Here is a 16,301-nt window from a genome sequence, read left to right on the forward strand (position 1 = left end):
GCCGCATTTGAGGTCTGTCACGTGTGGCCACTTTTTGGGTCCTATCATCGTGCAGCCTTTGTGCTGGTCTGTCATCGTGGGGTGTGGATTATTAATTTTTAAAATGTGGGGTGGAACGGGCCTTGCTTTGATACCATATAGAAACTTTATGTCCATCTCAAAACCAATTGGCAATAAGTGGAAAGGTCCCAGATGTTATTAAGTGATTACCCATTCCACTCCCAAGCAATGTGAGATTCTATTTCCTTAAGAGCTTGCATTACAAACACACCTCGGCTTAAGTTTTGTGGGCTAGCAAGAGAATTTGTCTAGCACCACACATGTCGTGCCTCATCCACAAGGCTAGATGTGACAGTATGAACTTTCGCGTTAGAATTTAAAAGTAAACTAGAAGTGAACCCGTGCTATATATGCACAGCGTAGCAATTACTTTCATAAAACACAATGTATAATAGTAACTTGTAAAATATTCGCATAAAATAGATCGATTTGACTACAATGGTCCACATGGAATATTCCACAATGTCCAAATGAACACCATGAAAGGCAATAAGATCGAAAAAGTTTATGACTACAGTTTGGTTTAGTAGTGTACCTAACATATATTCTAGAAATAAGCTTGACTACAAACTTATTTCAAGAAGTTTAAAATTATATTGTTCTATTGTTACTTATGCATACAAGTATTCACAAAAAATACGTTATCTTTTTTGGTAAATAAAAATACGTAATTTTTCAAACTTTTCAATTTTTTTTTTTTTTTGCAAATACAAAAGATTTTGTATGTCAACACATATTTCATACTTTTTCAATTTTTTTTTTAAAACCACGTCCGAGCATATTTGTAAATTCTTGAAATATCTCTATATTTGTGGTACATGCATATTGAGCTAACAACTTTTCACGGGTGCATGTTTGTTAGCATTCTCTATGTACAACAGATAGAGGCCCTATTTTCCAAAATCGCTTTAAACCTCCAAAAGTTTAGGACCGATCTTGGGAGCGGCTCCAGCTTTTCATTTCAACGGTGACAAAATCACATATAAAACTTACATACTACAGAACTCTATCTCTTAAATAAAGTTTTTTATTTGTTTAAAAATTTATTGAGCATGATTTACTTACTCACAAATATCGACTATACACGAATGACCTGTGCAGACCGTAACGTAAAAAAATCAGATTATATTAAACAAATTATAAAATTTCTGTGGATTTTTCGGACCCGCTTTAACCCCTCGATTACTAATAAAGCCACCGGCCCACTCATCCTCTAAAAGTAGTATATATAGATGGCCATCGTTATCGTACACAAATGGACATGGACGTGCACATTCAGCGGGCTTACGGAAAGCTAAGAAAATCTGGCAAGAAAACCACTGATCTCTATACGGCACTACTGCTCTCTAAATCAGGTAATCATAAGCTTGCCATAGAGTACCTCTCGCGAACTTGAACGAGTCAACGGTAAAATCATAAGCTTGCCACCTCTAGTGAACTTGAATAAGTCAACACTCAATACTTTAATCGGTGCGACGGTGACATCATGCATGACTCACATTAATTTTTACTATTTATCTAATGATGAAGAATGAGAGTTTAAAAGTTACTTTCTCTGTCCCATATTGAGAGTCCTATTTTTTCTCTCTTACCATTTTTCAAATGAAAAAAATCAACTACTTCCACGTATAATTTTTTAAAATTTTTCGCACCGTATTAAAGATCTCGATTTGTACTTTAATTTGGTGCGAAAAAATTCAAAAAATTATACACGAAAGTAATTGATTTTTTTATTTAAAAAATGACACGATTTTTTTATGGTAGACTCTCAATATAGAACAGAGGAGCACATTGATTAGTAATAAGCTAAAGGAGTGCAATTTTGTTCACCTTCATTAAAAAGAGGGTGAACAAAACTCAACTCGAGCTGAAGTTTGTGTTGCAGCTGCTTTAGGCCTCCAAATTTTTTTGAATTTCAAGGGTCTTTTTACCCCTTATAATAGTCCAACAAAAAGACCTCATTTTTAATTTTTACTTTACAGCTCATGAAAATTCAAGGCCGACTCTGGACCCATGTTGACTTAGTCCTTACAAGTTAAGGACCCCTGTTTAGGTAATTAGTTTGAGTAGAAGCCTTGTTTGGATAATTTTTATTTTCTTAAGAAACTTTGATGCTCGTCATGCCACATGCAATAATGATGTCCCTAAGATCTGATTACAAGACTTGTATTCCAAGCTCCACTGCACCCACTAATTACAATCAAAAGCAACACCTAAGATTAACCAGTAACTTTTACTAAAGAATCCCCTAAAACTAATTAGATCACGTGGAAGATTCCCTTGCCACTTGCACTGAACATGGAGCTAAGAACAGCTAGCTGTATCCACCTTAGAATCTATCGGCAGTCACCGCACTAAGTCTACAGCACATGTCCACCAGACATGAGTGATCAATATGTACGCACAGAAACTTTTGCAAAAAAGGTGAAGTTTGACGAGTAGCCTCTATATTAAAAAGTAGGAAAAAAGCCTCACCCTATATAAGTTTTTCTTTTCTACTTCAATTAGCACTTGACTCCAACTCCTTACAAATCCTCGTAGGAGAGAGAGAGAGAGAGAGAGAGAGAGAGAGAGAGAGAGAGAGGCAGGAAACCATGGGAGACGTTAAGGAAGTGACCACAAGAGATGAGCCAGAGTACAGAGGAGTAAAAGCCATGCCCTTCGTTATAGGTATTCAAAAGAGAAGTCAGTTTCAGTCAATGTAATCAGTTGAATTGTTCTTCCAATGGCACGAGACAACGTACTCTCTCTAGAGAACTTGCAAAATAGCTCTTCACTTCACAAATATACATACATGCACGCAACCAGCCACACTAGGGAAATCATATTCAGTTGGAATGCATCGGAATAGAAAGACAGAGATGTTGGAGTCAGAAGATCTCCATCACATGCGCATCGCACGGACGGGGAGAGACGGGCTTCTTTTTCCGCTTTCCTCCTCTTTTGCGCTCTATATAATTAATTTATCTTACTCTTTCGCTAATTCTTCGAATAAATTTGTGACGACATTCGTTGAAAATAAATTGCAGGAAATGAGACCTTTGAGAAGTTGGGAACAATTGGGACGTCATCCAATCTGCTGGTATACCTCACAAGTGTGTTCAACATGAAGACAATCACAGCAACAAACATAGTCAACGTCTTCAATGGTACTTGCAACTTTGGAACCCTGCTCGGAGCTTTCCTCTCCGACACTTACTTCGGCCGCTATAAAACTCTCGGATTCGCTTCCATATCCTCCTTCTTGGTACTAATCCTACTTCTACCCCCGCTGTAAATTTTAACTCTATCAGATATAAAGTGTGATTACAAGACTTCTATGTACAACAGAAAATGTTAGATCACCCTTTCATGCGATATAGCGTACTACCTTTGTCACAGAATAACATCGTTAAATTGTGCAACCGAATGTGAGATAAAATTAGTCCGAGCAATTACTAATCGAGACATCCAGTTGCAAACAAACTTGACCCTCGGAAAATAGCCGCCCTTCCAACATGTGGGTCAAACAACTTGAACAGAGTGGATGAAAAACAAAGCGACAACGACAACGGTGACAAGCTTAAGTAGTTAGCTATGTTTACACCCAAATTTGGCAAAATTTTAGAAAAAGATTTATCAATCAATTGATTGTGGGCATTTAGGTTATTTTTTCAGAAAGTTTTTACTCAGGCATGTCATCTTTTTTTATAAGCGCATGAAAAAAAGGAAGAAAAAGTGATTTGTGCGCCCCAATAAGTTCTTCTTTTTTTTAAATTCTTTAAAACTATCAAATGGCCCACAAATGAGGACTGCAAGTCAACAAAAATGGTTGTTAGTCCTGATAAACATTTCGGCCATTAGCAACAAATAAATGAACTATATTAAGAAGCTTGAATATTTTGGCATATTCACATTATATTATTGTGACACTTAGACACGTACATGCACCGAAACTCGTATGCAAGTTCACGTAACATAGTCTGTTACATAATGTTTTCTAAAATCTATGAAGCTACTAGAACAATTTTGGACCATTTGGATCAGATCTTGTATATATCCAAGATACAAATCTGAACTCTACTTCTTCCCCTTTTGAACTACAGGGGATGCTCGTACTGACACTCACGGCAGCAATCTCAAACCTTCACCCTCCCTCCTGCGGATCAGCTGACGCTAACGCATGTGCTGCCCCAACAGGATGGCAGATGACTTTCCTCCTGATTGCTTTTGCCCTACTGGTAGTCGGCGCGAGCGGAATCCGACCGTGCAACCTAGCCTTCGGAGCAGACCAGTTCAACCCGAACACAGAGTCAGGGAAGAGGGGAACCACCAGCTTCTTCAACTGGTACTACTTCACCTACACTTTCGCCATGATGGTTTCTCTAACGGTCATCGTCTACGTACAGTCGAACAACGGTTGGGCTCTGGGACTGGCTATTCCGACGTTCCTCATGTTCCTGTCTTGCGCCTTCTTCTTCGTTGGCACGAGAATGTATGTCATGGTGATTCCCACAGGGAGTCCCTTGACGAGTGTAGTGCAGGTTTTAGTTGCTGCAATCAAGAAGCGGAAGGTGGAGTTGCCGGAACAACCGTCGGTCTCCCTTTACAATCATTTTCCTACTATATCGATCAACTCGAAGCTCGTTTACACAGACCAATTCAGGTATCAAACTCAGCATGCATATATTAACACTTATGAGGGCCATGGACAAAATTTCTACGTACTTGTTTCCATCAAAACAGCCGGAAGGCTCCTGTTGCCTAAGAAAACGAAACAAAATACTAGTGCGATTACAACGGAGTACTTGAATTGCTTGACCAACAGCATTTTCTAGTAGCAGTACTTCTAGGTTTCTATCTTGCATTAGATGTTGAGGTAAATATTTCTTAATGCATTATCGCAGAACGCATGTTTAAGTGCGTTATGATATTAGTTTGTCTTTGTGAAAGCTCCACTCACTCTAGATTTTGTGTTATTATTGACAGATTTCTCAACAAAGCAGCAATCGTCACCTCTAAAGACCAAATCAAGCGCGATGGATCAGCCCGAAATCCATGGAGGCTCTGCAGTATTCAACAAGTGGAAGAAATGAAATGCCTGTTGAGGATAATACCCATATGGGCAGCAGGGATCGTGTACTACGTCTCGATAGTTCAACAGCAGACCTACGTAGTATTCCAAGCCCTACAGTCCGACAGGCGTTTAGGCAACACTGGTTTCCAAATCCCAGCAGCATCCTATATTGTCTTCACCATGTTATGCCTCACGATATGGATCCCTATCTACGACCGCACCATAGTCCCAATCCTCCGTAAGCTCACCAAAAGAGAAGACGGGATCACAACCCTCCAAAAAATAGGCATCGGAATGGGAATCGCTATAGCCACTATGATCGTATCAGCCGTAGTAGAAAGGTATAGGAGGGACTTAGCCCTTTCTAAGCCAACATTAGGGATTGAGCCAAGAAAAGGGGCTATTTCTTCCATGTCAGGGCTATGGTTAGTGGCTCAGTTGTCACTAGCAGGACTGTCTGAAGCTTTTACGATTATTGGACAAGTTGAATTCTATTACAAGCAGTTTCCGGAGAACATGAGAAGCATCGGTGGGTCATTCTTGTCCCTTGGGTTGGCGTTGTCGAGTTATTTGAGTAGCTTCCTGGTGTCGACGGTGCACAGCGTAACAGAGGGAGATGGAAGAGGAAATTGGCTGGCAGAAGATCTTAACAAGGGGAGATTGGACTACTTTTACTACCTCACTGCTGGTCTAGAGGTCTTAAACTTGGCCTACTTCCTGGTGTGTGCCAACTGGTACAAGTACAAAGGAGACAGTGCCAACACCTTTGGCGCGCCCCTTGAAGAAATGCAGTCCGAGAAACATCCTGTTTGATCCGCGAATTAGTCAAGCTTCTTTGTTTTGTTTTGCTTATATAAAGCTAGCAAATCCATGTCCTAAGTAGGAGCTAGGAATGCATGCACACTGAGGAAATGCATAACTATGTAACTGAACGCCATAAATTTACGAAAAAGTTGATCTTTCGGTCCTTACTGAAAATCTAAAGGGGCCTCAGGGGAGAGCTATCGGTCGCCTTCTCTCTTTTTATCTTTTTCCTTTTTTTTTGGCAAAAACTTAGGTGATGATAAAAACTTGGTTGCCCTTGTCAAGTATAGGTGGTTTTCATGAAAATGACCTTTCACTCTGGCTGGTTGGATTGGTCAACTGGTGTGTTTACTTGGCTCTGTCTTGCCTGATTTACAAGTTAGTACGACAATGGCCCTCGGGTGATGACTTCTACGGCCTGTTTGAAACTTAGGGAATTGAAAAAGGAAATAAAAACTTCGAGGAAAGTGTGGAGGGAAATTTTCTGAGCTTTTAGTTCTTTGTTTTTGTTATTTACTTCCCTAATTCCTGTCAAACCAAACAAGGTTCCTTTCTTTGTTTTCTTTTTCCTAGCTGATCGAAATAAGAAATCAAATTAACTACTCCCTCCGTCCCAAATTCGATGACAATTTTTTATATTTGTATCAATTTCAAGTTCTTATATCTTTCAGTATGAATCTTAAAAAATATGCAATATGGATCTTGTTTGAAAATTATCGATTAGTCCATTATACAAAATTTTAATACTCATGAAAAACATTATAGATTAAAAGTTAAAGTAGCGAAAAATGACACAAATTTCAAAAATTGTCATCATTTTTAGGACGGAGGGAGTAGTAATTAAATACTCCACGCAAAGGCAATGTTTTTGGTTGTATGAATCCAAGAAGTCCAACATAAATCCACATCAACATTTACTAGTATCTTTCATTAATTGGTTTCCAGTTCATTCTCCAAAATCTTTTCCAAACTCACCAATTAGAGTAAAAACTTCATCGGTTAGATAATTTGACCGGATCAGTTAATTCGGGTTTTGGTAGGCACGCACCTCCTAAATAGTCTCTCTACAGCCAGACTATTTATGGCCACCCTATAACCCTGTTTATGATTAGTCCCTCTTCACCAATTACCCAATTATCCCTCCCGACCTCCAAACTCGGATATTAAAAAGAATTTTGGAGGGTCAACAAGCAACGTATCACCTTATCATTTTGCGTCGCATATTAATCTCCTCCTTTTATCTGTCATTCTTAGTTAATTTTTCAAAATTAATCTGGCTAATAAACGAACTTTTTGTTTTATCTCTTTGAACGATTCCTATTATTCTCTCTGTGAGATTACCTTAACCCACTCCTCCTTTACGAGACATAAAACTTCAAGAACAAACCAACATAAACAACAGCAAATCACACAGCATTTGAAGGCCAGCTACACTAGTTTCAGTACTAAAATTGCCAGGCCAATGGCATTTTGTAGCAGCAGTTATGCTTTCTTGTCATGCCAGAGATCATATTCCACCACTTGCATCACAGGCATACGTACAAATACAATGTATGGAGGAATTGTATTATTTGGTTCATCAAAATCATAGCTTTTTCCAAGTCACATTCTGGTAATCCCCACATAGTATTAGGCAATCTACAGCAATAGTACCTACTTTCTCTTCAATTTTAGTTATCACCTCCCAAGTTGATTCCTGACTACAAGCCAGCTATAGAATTTTCTTTATCTATTACCTTCAACGCATAAGAGGGTCTTTACCCCTTCCATACGGCTAGTGCCTCAGTCGTCACTAGCACGACTTTCTGAAGCTTTTACGATTATCGGAACTAGTTGAATTCTTTCACAAGCAGTTTCCAGGAAACATGAGAACCATCGGAGGGTCTTTCTTGTCTTGTGGGTTGGCGTTGTCGAGTTATTTGAGTAGCTTCTTGGTGTCAATTGTCAATCAGGGTAACGGAGGACATGCAAGAGGAAATTCCGAAATTGGTTGGCAGAAGATCTTAACGAAGGGAGATTGGACTACTTAGCGTACTTCCTAATGTGTGTAAAGTGGTACAGGTACAAAGGAACCAATGCCAACACCCTTGGTGTTCCCTTGGAAAAAATGCAGTCTGAAAAAACTCCTGTTTGATATACAAATTAGTTGAGCTACTTTGTTTCGTATTCCTTAAAACAAAGATATAATCATAGGTATTATGAATAGATCTCAGGCAAATACGTAAGTATGTATACAGAAGCATGCATTCGAATTTCCACCTCGCAAAGGATGCTACTTCAACTTGCTTTATCAACTGCTGATGGAAGCCATGGCACTGCTTAGGTGTATGTAGACTCATGAACTTTTTGAAAAGAAAGCAGTTGAGAAATGAATTCTTTGTGAGTGTGATAATCTGCAACGATGGGTCGCGCGAAGAATCTCCCAAACCTACTTTCCGCTTAAACCATTTCATCAGAATCAAAGTTTGAAAATCATTTTCCAGAAATACTCCATACTTCCAAATCTAGAAGATCATACAAGACACGTATTGTTGCGCCAAGGATCAGACCAAACAACACAAACACACGCACGCAATCAATCGGAGAGAGAGGTACGCCAGTGTGGGAGTTATTGGCCTCTGGTCCACCGTAAAGTATCAGAAAATAGAAATGAAACACAGAGAGATTGTGAGGCTGAGTTGTGAGAATAATTTGTAATTCCTCCATAAAAATTACAAGGCCTCTCCCGTGGAGTACTTGAATTTGGGGAACCAACTATATCTTGCGTTTGAGCTTGATTGTGCGTTTGTGTTTGTTGGTGTAGATCCTGATTGGGCACGACACGTACGTATCATAATTCCAAACTAAATAAATTCATCGGCACTCAATTAAGATTATGTGCTCCTTCAGGTTCAAAAGGTGATTTCGGATGTCGTGAGATGAGCAGTACCTGTACTAAGCTAGATACAGTTCCTAACTACTAGACCTGGTCAAGACCTCCAAACAGATTATTCACAAGGAATCTAAAATTATGGTGAATAACATCACATTAACTTTCAATTAAGGATACCATCATTGTCCATACGGAAGGCATTACGTACAAATTAAACAAACAAAACCGTAATTTTACAAGTTCAACATCACTGAATTTTCCTCCCATTTTTGATAGGTTGGCAGATTCCTTTCACCAAAAAAACTAAATATGGAACAGTGTGAAAATCGTGTAATAGACCAAATTAAGTCAATAAATTATCAGAGAACAATCAGGCATAGGTGTGAACTTCTAATGTGAATTTGACATGACATGTGAAACCAACACCACAAGGGTTATTGTTGCCAGATCACACTGTAAATAACATTACCATATTTTTTTTATGGTCTAATGTTACAAAAGAACTTTGCGATCGACAGGTAAAAAATGCAGTAAATAGTTCTTTCGCCAATAGATACATCGGATCTCTACATAGAGTCTTCTATCTGCCGACAATCTTTGCAAGCTTTGTACTTAACTTTGGCCAGTTTGTTCTGGGTGAAAATGGTTTTTTATTTTTATTTTTAAATTTGGTGTTTGGCTGCACAAACGTTTGGGAAAAGTGAAAACACTTAACGAGTAAAATATTCTACAGAAAATCGACGTGAAATGACTTAAGTAATTTAACAGGTTTTGATCGAGACAATCATTGAGGACCGGTTGATGGCGTGGAAACTTTATATCCATCTCAAAGCCAATTGGCAATGAGTGGAGAGGTCTCATATGTTATTAAGTGATCACCCATTCCACTCCCAAACAATGTGGGATTCATTTCCTCAACATCCCCCTCACGTGCAGCCGCGTTTGAGGTCTGTCACGTGTGGCCACTTTTGGGTCCTATCATCGTGCAGCCTTTTTGCTGGTCTGTCATCGTGGGGTGTGAATTGTGAATTTTATAAAATGTGGGATGGAACGGGCCCCGCTCTGATACCATGTGGAAGAACAAAGATATACATGTAAAGAATCCAAGAACTTCTCCAGAATTTTCCAATTTCTCTCTCTTTTGTTCTGCTTTTCTAATTACCACAGAAGAGAGGTGGAGGAGCTTATATGTCGTGTCCTCTCCCCTCACCATACAATAAACAGCTACCATGCATGAAAGCCAAAACGTAAGAATGGACAAATAAAGTTCCATAAGTATTTCACAGGTAAATGATTTTACATGAATACCTTACGTCGAACCAAACGGAGCACTAAAGGTAATGATTTTACATGAATATCTGTGGACCACTCTGCAAACCTTTGGTTTTTACCAGTGACCAGACAGTATAGTACTAAAGGTTGCCCAAAGAAGTGAAGCGTGTTAATTTTAGTTGTGCTCCACCACACTTGAGTCCACAAATGTAGGCAAAGTTTCAATTTATGGCTGTGTTCGTGGAAAAAAATTTCAGTGCCGAGCGGGTACCACGTGGTGCTGCTCGCGCATCCGAGCCGTTCATTCCGTGTTTGAACGGCTCAGATTTGGAGAGAGAAAAATGAGAGAGAAAGTGTTGGGGTGAGAGGAGAGAGAGAGTTTCAATCCGAGCAATCCAAAAGTGTATTGGACAGCTCGAATGCGCCGAGTGGGTACCACGTAGGATATACCCGCTCGGCACTGAAAAATCTCCCGTGTTTGTGACAGAAGGAAAGAGAAAATTTTGAAGAAAGACAGAGTGGTTAGCTCAGATGATATGCATGGACTGGTAAGTAGGATTAATCCGTCAAACTTAGCCTCTCAACTATTGTGCTAAGGTCCCAACTCATTCTTCACTTTCTTACTTGTATAAGACAACAGACACTGCAGACTGCAGAGAGAGAGAGAGAGAAAGAGAGAGAGAGAGAGAGTATTCCATCTGCTAAAACATGGAGAAGAATGAGAACAAAACCATGGAAAAGAATGACAAAGCCATTACAACTGATGAGCCTGAGGTTAACTACAGAGGAGTGAAAGCCATGCCGTTCATTATCGGTAAGACAGTTGTGTTTTGCATTTTTTTCAAAATTCGTACTCATGGTGTGTGTTTTTGCTTTGTAGTTTCTTTAACTGATTTTGAATTGTTCTTTTCGGCTTCAGGAAATGAGACATTTGAGAAGCTGGGAGCCATTGGCACCTTGGCAAATCTCTTGGTCTATCTCACTACAGTCTTCAACATGAAAAGCATCACAGCTACAACTATTGTCAATGTCTTCAATGGTACCACCAACTTTGCTACCTTACTAGGAGCTTACCTTTGTGACACTTACTTCGGTCGGTACAAGACACTCGGATTCGCATCAGTCGCGTCTTTTCTGGTATTCATTTATACTTACTTGACATTTGAACTAAGCATATAAGGTGTACGTAAGCTAGCCTGGATCACAATTGTGAAAGTAAACTCTGCACGTAATTTGCATCCTACTACCACTAATTCAGGATTTATCTCAAATGACCCAGTGACGGGAAATGGAAAGGAACCGGATGAGGCCGAAGACTCAACATTTTCTTGATATTGATCAATCAATATATTCATTTAGGAACTCTACTCGACGTGAGAATCTTAAATCAATTTGGGGAGTTGATTATGCTTTAGGATTTTTGTTACCTTATTCAAGGGGTTCCTAAACTGGATTATGCCTCTGTAAGAGGCTTTTGATGTAATTCATTTTAGTTACCATAAGTTGAGAATTGAGTTTGGAATTACTTACATCAGCATTATCTTCTTTTTCTGTGGCAATTAGGGTTTCTTATCTTCTCTCAAATTATTGTTCTTCAACTGAAAATCAGCTCTTTTCTTCAGAGATACTCTCTATGTCTCCTTTTTTTCAATCAGTAAGTTAGCAGGATGGATTTCTTGATAACCTTCCTACGCCCAGTGACAGTAACACTTTTTCCTGATTTTTGTGCCTATTTTTCTGCATGAAGGGATTGCTTGTAATAGCACTAACAGATGCAATCAAGCAGCTGCATCCTCCCCACTGCACGTCGGAAGACGAAAGCGCATGCATCGGCCCAACGGCAGGGCAAATGGCATTTCTGCTATTCGGTTTCGCACTAATGGTGGTGGGAGCCGGTGGCATCCGTCCGTGTAACCTAGCCTTCGGAGCCGACCAATTCAACCCAAACACCGAATCTGGGAAAAGGGGAATCAATAGCTTCTTCAATTGGTACTTCTTCACGTTGACTTTTGCCATGATGGTTTCACTTACCCTCATCGTCTACGTCCAATCTGACGTGAGCTGGGTTATAGGACTAGCAATTCCTACGGCCTTTATGTTCATTTCGTGTGTACTCTTCTTCGTGGGGACGAAGATATACGTGATCGTGAAGCCAGAGGGCAGTCCTCTTACAAGTCTAGTGCAGGTCATAGTTGCTGCAGTTAAGAAGAGGTGGTTACCACTGCCAGAGCAACCGTGGCTCTCCCTTTTCAACTATACGCCCCCCAAGTCAATCAATTCGAAGCTTCCTTACACACAACAATTCAGGTAACCAAACATGACATAACTAGCTTAATTTCTTACCCATGCTCAAATAAGTACAACCATTTACTGTCAATCTAGAGCAAATATTTGGACAGAATAGTCACAATTGTTGTCCTTGTGTTTGTATCTCAATCCATAAAAGGGGTCTAACCAGCTGTGATTTGCATACACATAATAGGAAAACATAGTAGCAATCTTTGCATATTTCAAACTCTATACCCAGCGAGTTTCTTGGTTACTCCCGTATGAATATAAATCATTCCTAATCTATACTCCTATTAGACCGCATCCGATTGAGAATTTTGTAACATCATTTATATAGGCAGACCACCCGTAACGTCTCTATACTTCAATCTAGTAACAATTTACGAATACCATTTTTTTTGCTTCGAAACAAGATATTTGGTTATGGTCATAATAACTAGTTGAAGTTTTAGTTTCGTAACGCAAGTGTAGTTTGAGGAAAGAAGTCTTCCCCTAGTATCTTCGCCAAAACTTGTCAAGCCTAACTCATCTACCACGTCAATGACCCGAGTTTGAGATTTTCTTCTTCAGCAAATGTTTTTTGTTCAAGAAAAATCGTCCATAGATGACGCAGCGGAATTCACGAGAGATTAGTTAGCGTACTAATCCAAACGAGATAAACAACTCGTCGCAACGAGCAAATCTTGCGCACAAGAAAGAAAGAGAAAATCTCTGCAATATTATTAATCAAAAAGCTACATAAACTCTAGGTTACAAACCCTTAAATAGGCTGAAACCCTAGAAACCCTAAAAATAAACTTGGAAAATAAAAAGTGCCATAATTTGGGGCTTTTCCTAAAACTGAAAACGGGAAAGAAAAACAAGACTTTCCCAAAAAGAATCAACTTAAAAGGAAATACGGTCTAAGAGTTATTAATGAAACAAATCTTTCCTAAAACGGCAAAATAACGCAATTGAAGGCCTATACGAAGGAATTAGGCCGAAAAGCACCATCGATCATCAACTTAGGGTTAATGAGTATTGACCGGAGCGCGAAATTAAGTCAGCCCACCAAGTTTGGGCCTATTCCGAGCTCGTCCGAATTTAGCCAATTTGGGTAATCTGAAATTAAACACCGTTTGGACTTTCGGGGCTTGGCTCGGTCCAGCTGATCATGGAATTGGGCCTCCACGTGTTCTACATCAATAGAAAATATGTTACGACTGACGGAGCGTTTATTTCTTCTTATACTTTTGAGCTCTAAAGAATCTCTCCTTTGCAGGGGGTGAAGCTACTTTCTCAGTCACGTTATGCATCTTTCTTGTCCCCTTGGATACATTATCATTCTCTATCTTCTTCTCATTTCCATCACATGTAGAAAAACAAGGCTTTCGGTTTCCACCAATATAGTAGAAAATCCTATTTTTCCCAACGTAGAAAGAATAAAATCCATGACTGCTTCAAAAAAAGAAAAGCTCAATACAGAATGCCCCTCCCATAAGTGCCTTACAGCATGTTTCAAATTCTCTCTCCCTCTCTCTCACCCACTCACTCACAGCATCAACGAAGACATAGAATCCAATGTTCTAAGCATCTCTAGGCGCTAGTAGGCTGTCTAATCTAGGGGTAGGACTACCGCCTAGCACCTAGGCAAACCCATCCTAGACAGCTGTACCACTTGACGTGACTTGTCTCTTTGACGACAATCAGTTAATGAGAATCCAGGATCTAAAACCATATAGGTGGCTAATCAAACTTTTCTGCCCAACAAAAATGTTTGTTGTTTTCTGATCAGTGGAACACATGACTCATGCTTTCTAATCAAACGCCGGAATTTTTACAGCTGTTCATTTAAAATGACAAAACTTTATCAAACTACTAGTCAACTAATCATAACGAAAATGCTATCAGATTCCTGGACAAGGCAGCGATAATGACACCCGACGACCAAATGAACCCGGATGGATCATCCGCCGACCCATGGAGACTATGCAGTGTGCAGCAAGTGGAGGAAATGAAATGTGTACTAAGGGTCATCCCTATCTGGGCTTCAGCCATTGTGTACTTCGTCGCCATAGTCCAACAGAATACCTATGTCGTCTTCCAAGCACTTCAATCCGACAGACGCCTTGGAAATATTAACTTCAAAATCCCTGCCGCAAGTTTCCCTGTCTTCAACATGCTGACCCTCACTATCTTTTTACCCATCTACGATCGAATCTTGGTCCCTATGCTCAGAAGGCTCACGGGAAAAGAAGGCGGAATCACAATACTCCAAAGGATGGGCGTTGGCATAGCCCTTTCGGCGCTTGTTTCACTAGTCGCCGCCTTGGTTGAGAATCATAGGAGGACTTTGTCTCTTACGAAGCCAACCCTTGGAATTGAACCACAAAGAGGTGCCATTTCTTCAATGTCGGGTCTATGGTTGGTTCCTCAGGTCTCACTAGCTGGACTTGCTGAGGGATTTACGGCCATCGGACAAGTAGAGTTCTACTACAAGCAATTTCCGGAAAACATGAGAAGTTTTGCCGGGTCTTTCTTCTTTTGTGGCATGGCAGCGTCTAGCTATTTGAGTGGTTTCTTGGTGTCGATAGTTCACCATACGACAAAAGGGAATGAAACGGGAGACTGGCTACCAGAAGATCTTAACAAAGGGAGGTTGGAGAACTTCTATTACATGATTGCTGCTCTTGGCGCGGTAAATATGGGCTACTTTCTGGTGTGCTCTAGGTGGTATAGGTACAAAGGGACCGGAGGCGGTACTGTCGCAACAGAAATGGAAGAAAAGGATCTTTATAAACCTATTGTTTGATATTTCGGGGTTCCCATAAGAGAAGGCCATACTGACTGTTCCTGAAATTCATACTTAGATTGAATGGAACAAAATCGAGCTGCGAAGAGAGTTCATGTATTATGACTTCCATTCTTGTTTTATGAAAGTATCTTTTCTTGTTGGATAATGAAGCAATAAACAGCTAGATTATTGGCTAAATTATCTATTTACTAAAGTATTGGCTACAGCAGTTAATCCAGAAGGGGAAGGCAGGCACACTAAAGAGAATCCTCTTGGCGCGATTTTGTTTGAAGGATTTGGACACAGAATAGGAGATGTAATACCGTGTGGTCCTCAAACAAACAAACCGTAATGCTTTGTTCAGTTGGGATTCCTAGAACCACCACCTCTCTCAGAGCACGGTTTTTAATAAGTTTGCTCTCCACATATTACTCCCAAGTCCCATCTCTCTCTATATATGTAATTTTTCTTTTGCTAAGAAAAAAAGGGTGGAGGAGGCGACTAGGCATAACAACTCTCCCCTGGGTGTGACCATAGGGACTCTAGACCCGCGGGGGCCTTCGAAGGAGACCCAAAACCACACTGCCCCAACCGAGGCTGAAGAAGGCAATAGGTGGATCATGGGACTCAAACGGGAGAGAGGGGCCATTGGCAAGCCTCGAATCCGAGACCGCACGAGAGCCAAACCCAATGGGAGTAACCCATTGCCATCTTGGCTACCATCCCAAGTGATCCCATCTCTCTCTACTTATTACCCAAAAACCTCTCTCAAAACCTTTGCCAAACAACCTATTTAACGTCTATGAAGAATACAAGCAATATCTAAGTTAACTGAACCTACTCCATGGACTTTTGCTAGATCTGATTTCCTATAGCTTCAAGATTTGGTTTTTCAGATTACAGCAAACCAAGAGATCATTTTGTCTACCAATTCCTTTTCTAACAGATCTTCTGACTAAGGGAATCATTGGCCAACAGTGAGTCCATGAATGGAATGTCGATTAACTACCAGTCAACCACCCCCTCCTATGTGGAGATTGGCAATCTGTCCTATGCAGAAAAATCTATAACATAGATCCGCAAGATACAGAAGACCCGGAAAAGGTTGAATAGACCCATCAAGTTAACAAGCAGCTCATTGCCCAACCAATCAGAGAAAACCAACAAATCACACA

General features: G+C 40.1%; 3 protein-coding genes across 3 annotated transcripts in view; all 3 read left to right on the forward strand.

The window, feature by feature from the left end:
• The window catches only part of LOC131336483 (protein NRT1/ PTR FAMILY 2.11-like), a 41,556-nt gene extending 35,180 nt beyond the window's left edge, over window positions 1-6,376 (forward strand). Inside the window, exon 5 of the transcript XR_009202849.1 lies at window positions 6,070-6,376. The gene's annotated coding sequence lies outside the window, so the exon portion shown is untranslated. The remainder of the gene's footprint in view (window positions 1-6,069) is intronic.
• LOC131336484 (protein NRT1/ PTR FAMILY 2.11-like) lies at window positions 2,550-6,094 on the forward strand. The gene is made up of 4 exons (XM_058372349.1): window positions 2,550-2,730; window positions 3,090-3,307; window positions 4,146-4,705; window positions 5,029-6,094. The coding sequence occupies exons 1-4, from the start codon at window positions 2,655-2,657 to the stop codon at window positions 5,927-5,929; spliced, it is 1,755 nt and encodes a 584-aa protein (XP_058228332.1). The 5' UTR covers window positions 2,550-2,654; the 3' UTR covers window positions 5,930-6,094.
• Window positions 6,377-10,609: 4,233 nt separating the features above from the next.
• On the forward strand, window positions 10,610-15,324 carry LOC131336482 (protein NRT1/ PTR FAMILY 2.11-like). Its single transcript, XM_058372347.1, has 4 exons — window positions 10,610-10,878; window positions 10,984-11,201; window positions 11,812-12,371; window positions 14,244-15,324. Exons 1-4 carry the CDS (start codon window positions 10,773-10,775, stop codon window positions 15,142-15,144), a joined length of 1,785 nt encoding a protein of 594 aa, XP_058228330.1. The 5' UTR covers window positions 10,610-10,772; the 3' UTR covers window positions 15,145-15,324.
• The last annotated feature ends 977 nt before the right edge of the window (window positions 15,325-16,301 follow it).

This window comes from Rhododendron vialii, chromosome 8a (assembly GCF_030253575.1).
Source record: "Rhododendron vialii isolate Sample 1 chromosome 8a, ASM3025357v1".
Taxonomy (NCBI): Eukaryota; Viridiplantae; Streptophyta; class Magnoliopsida; order Ericales; family Ericaceae; genus Rhododendron; species Rhododendron vialii.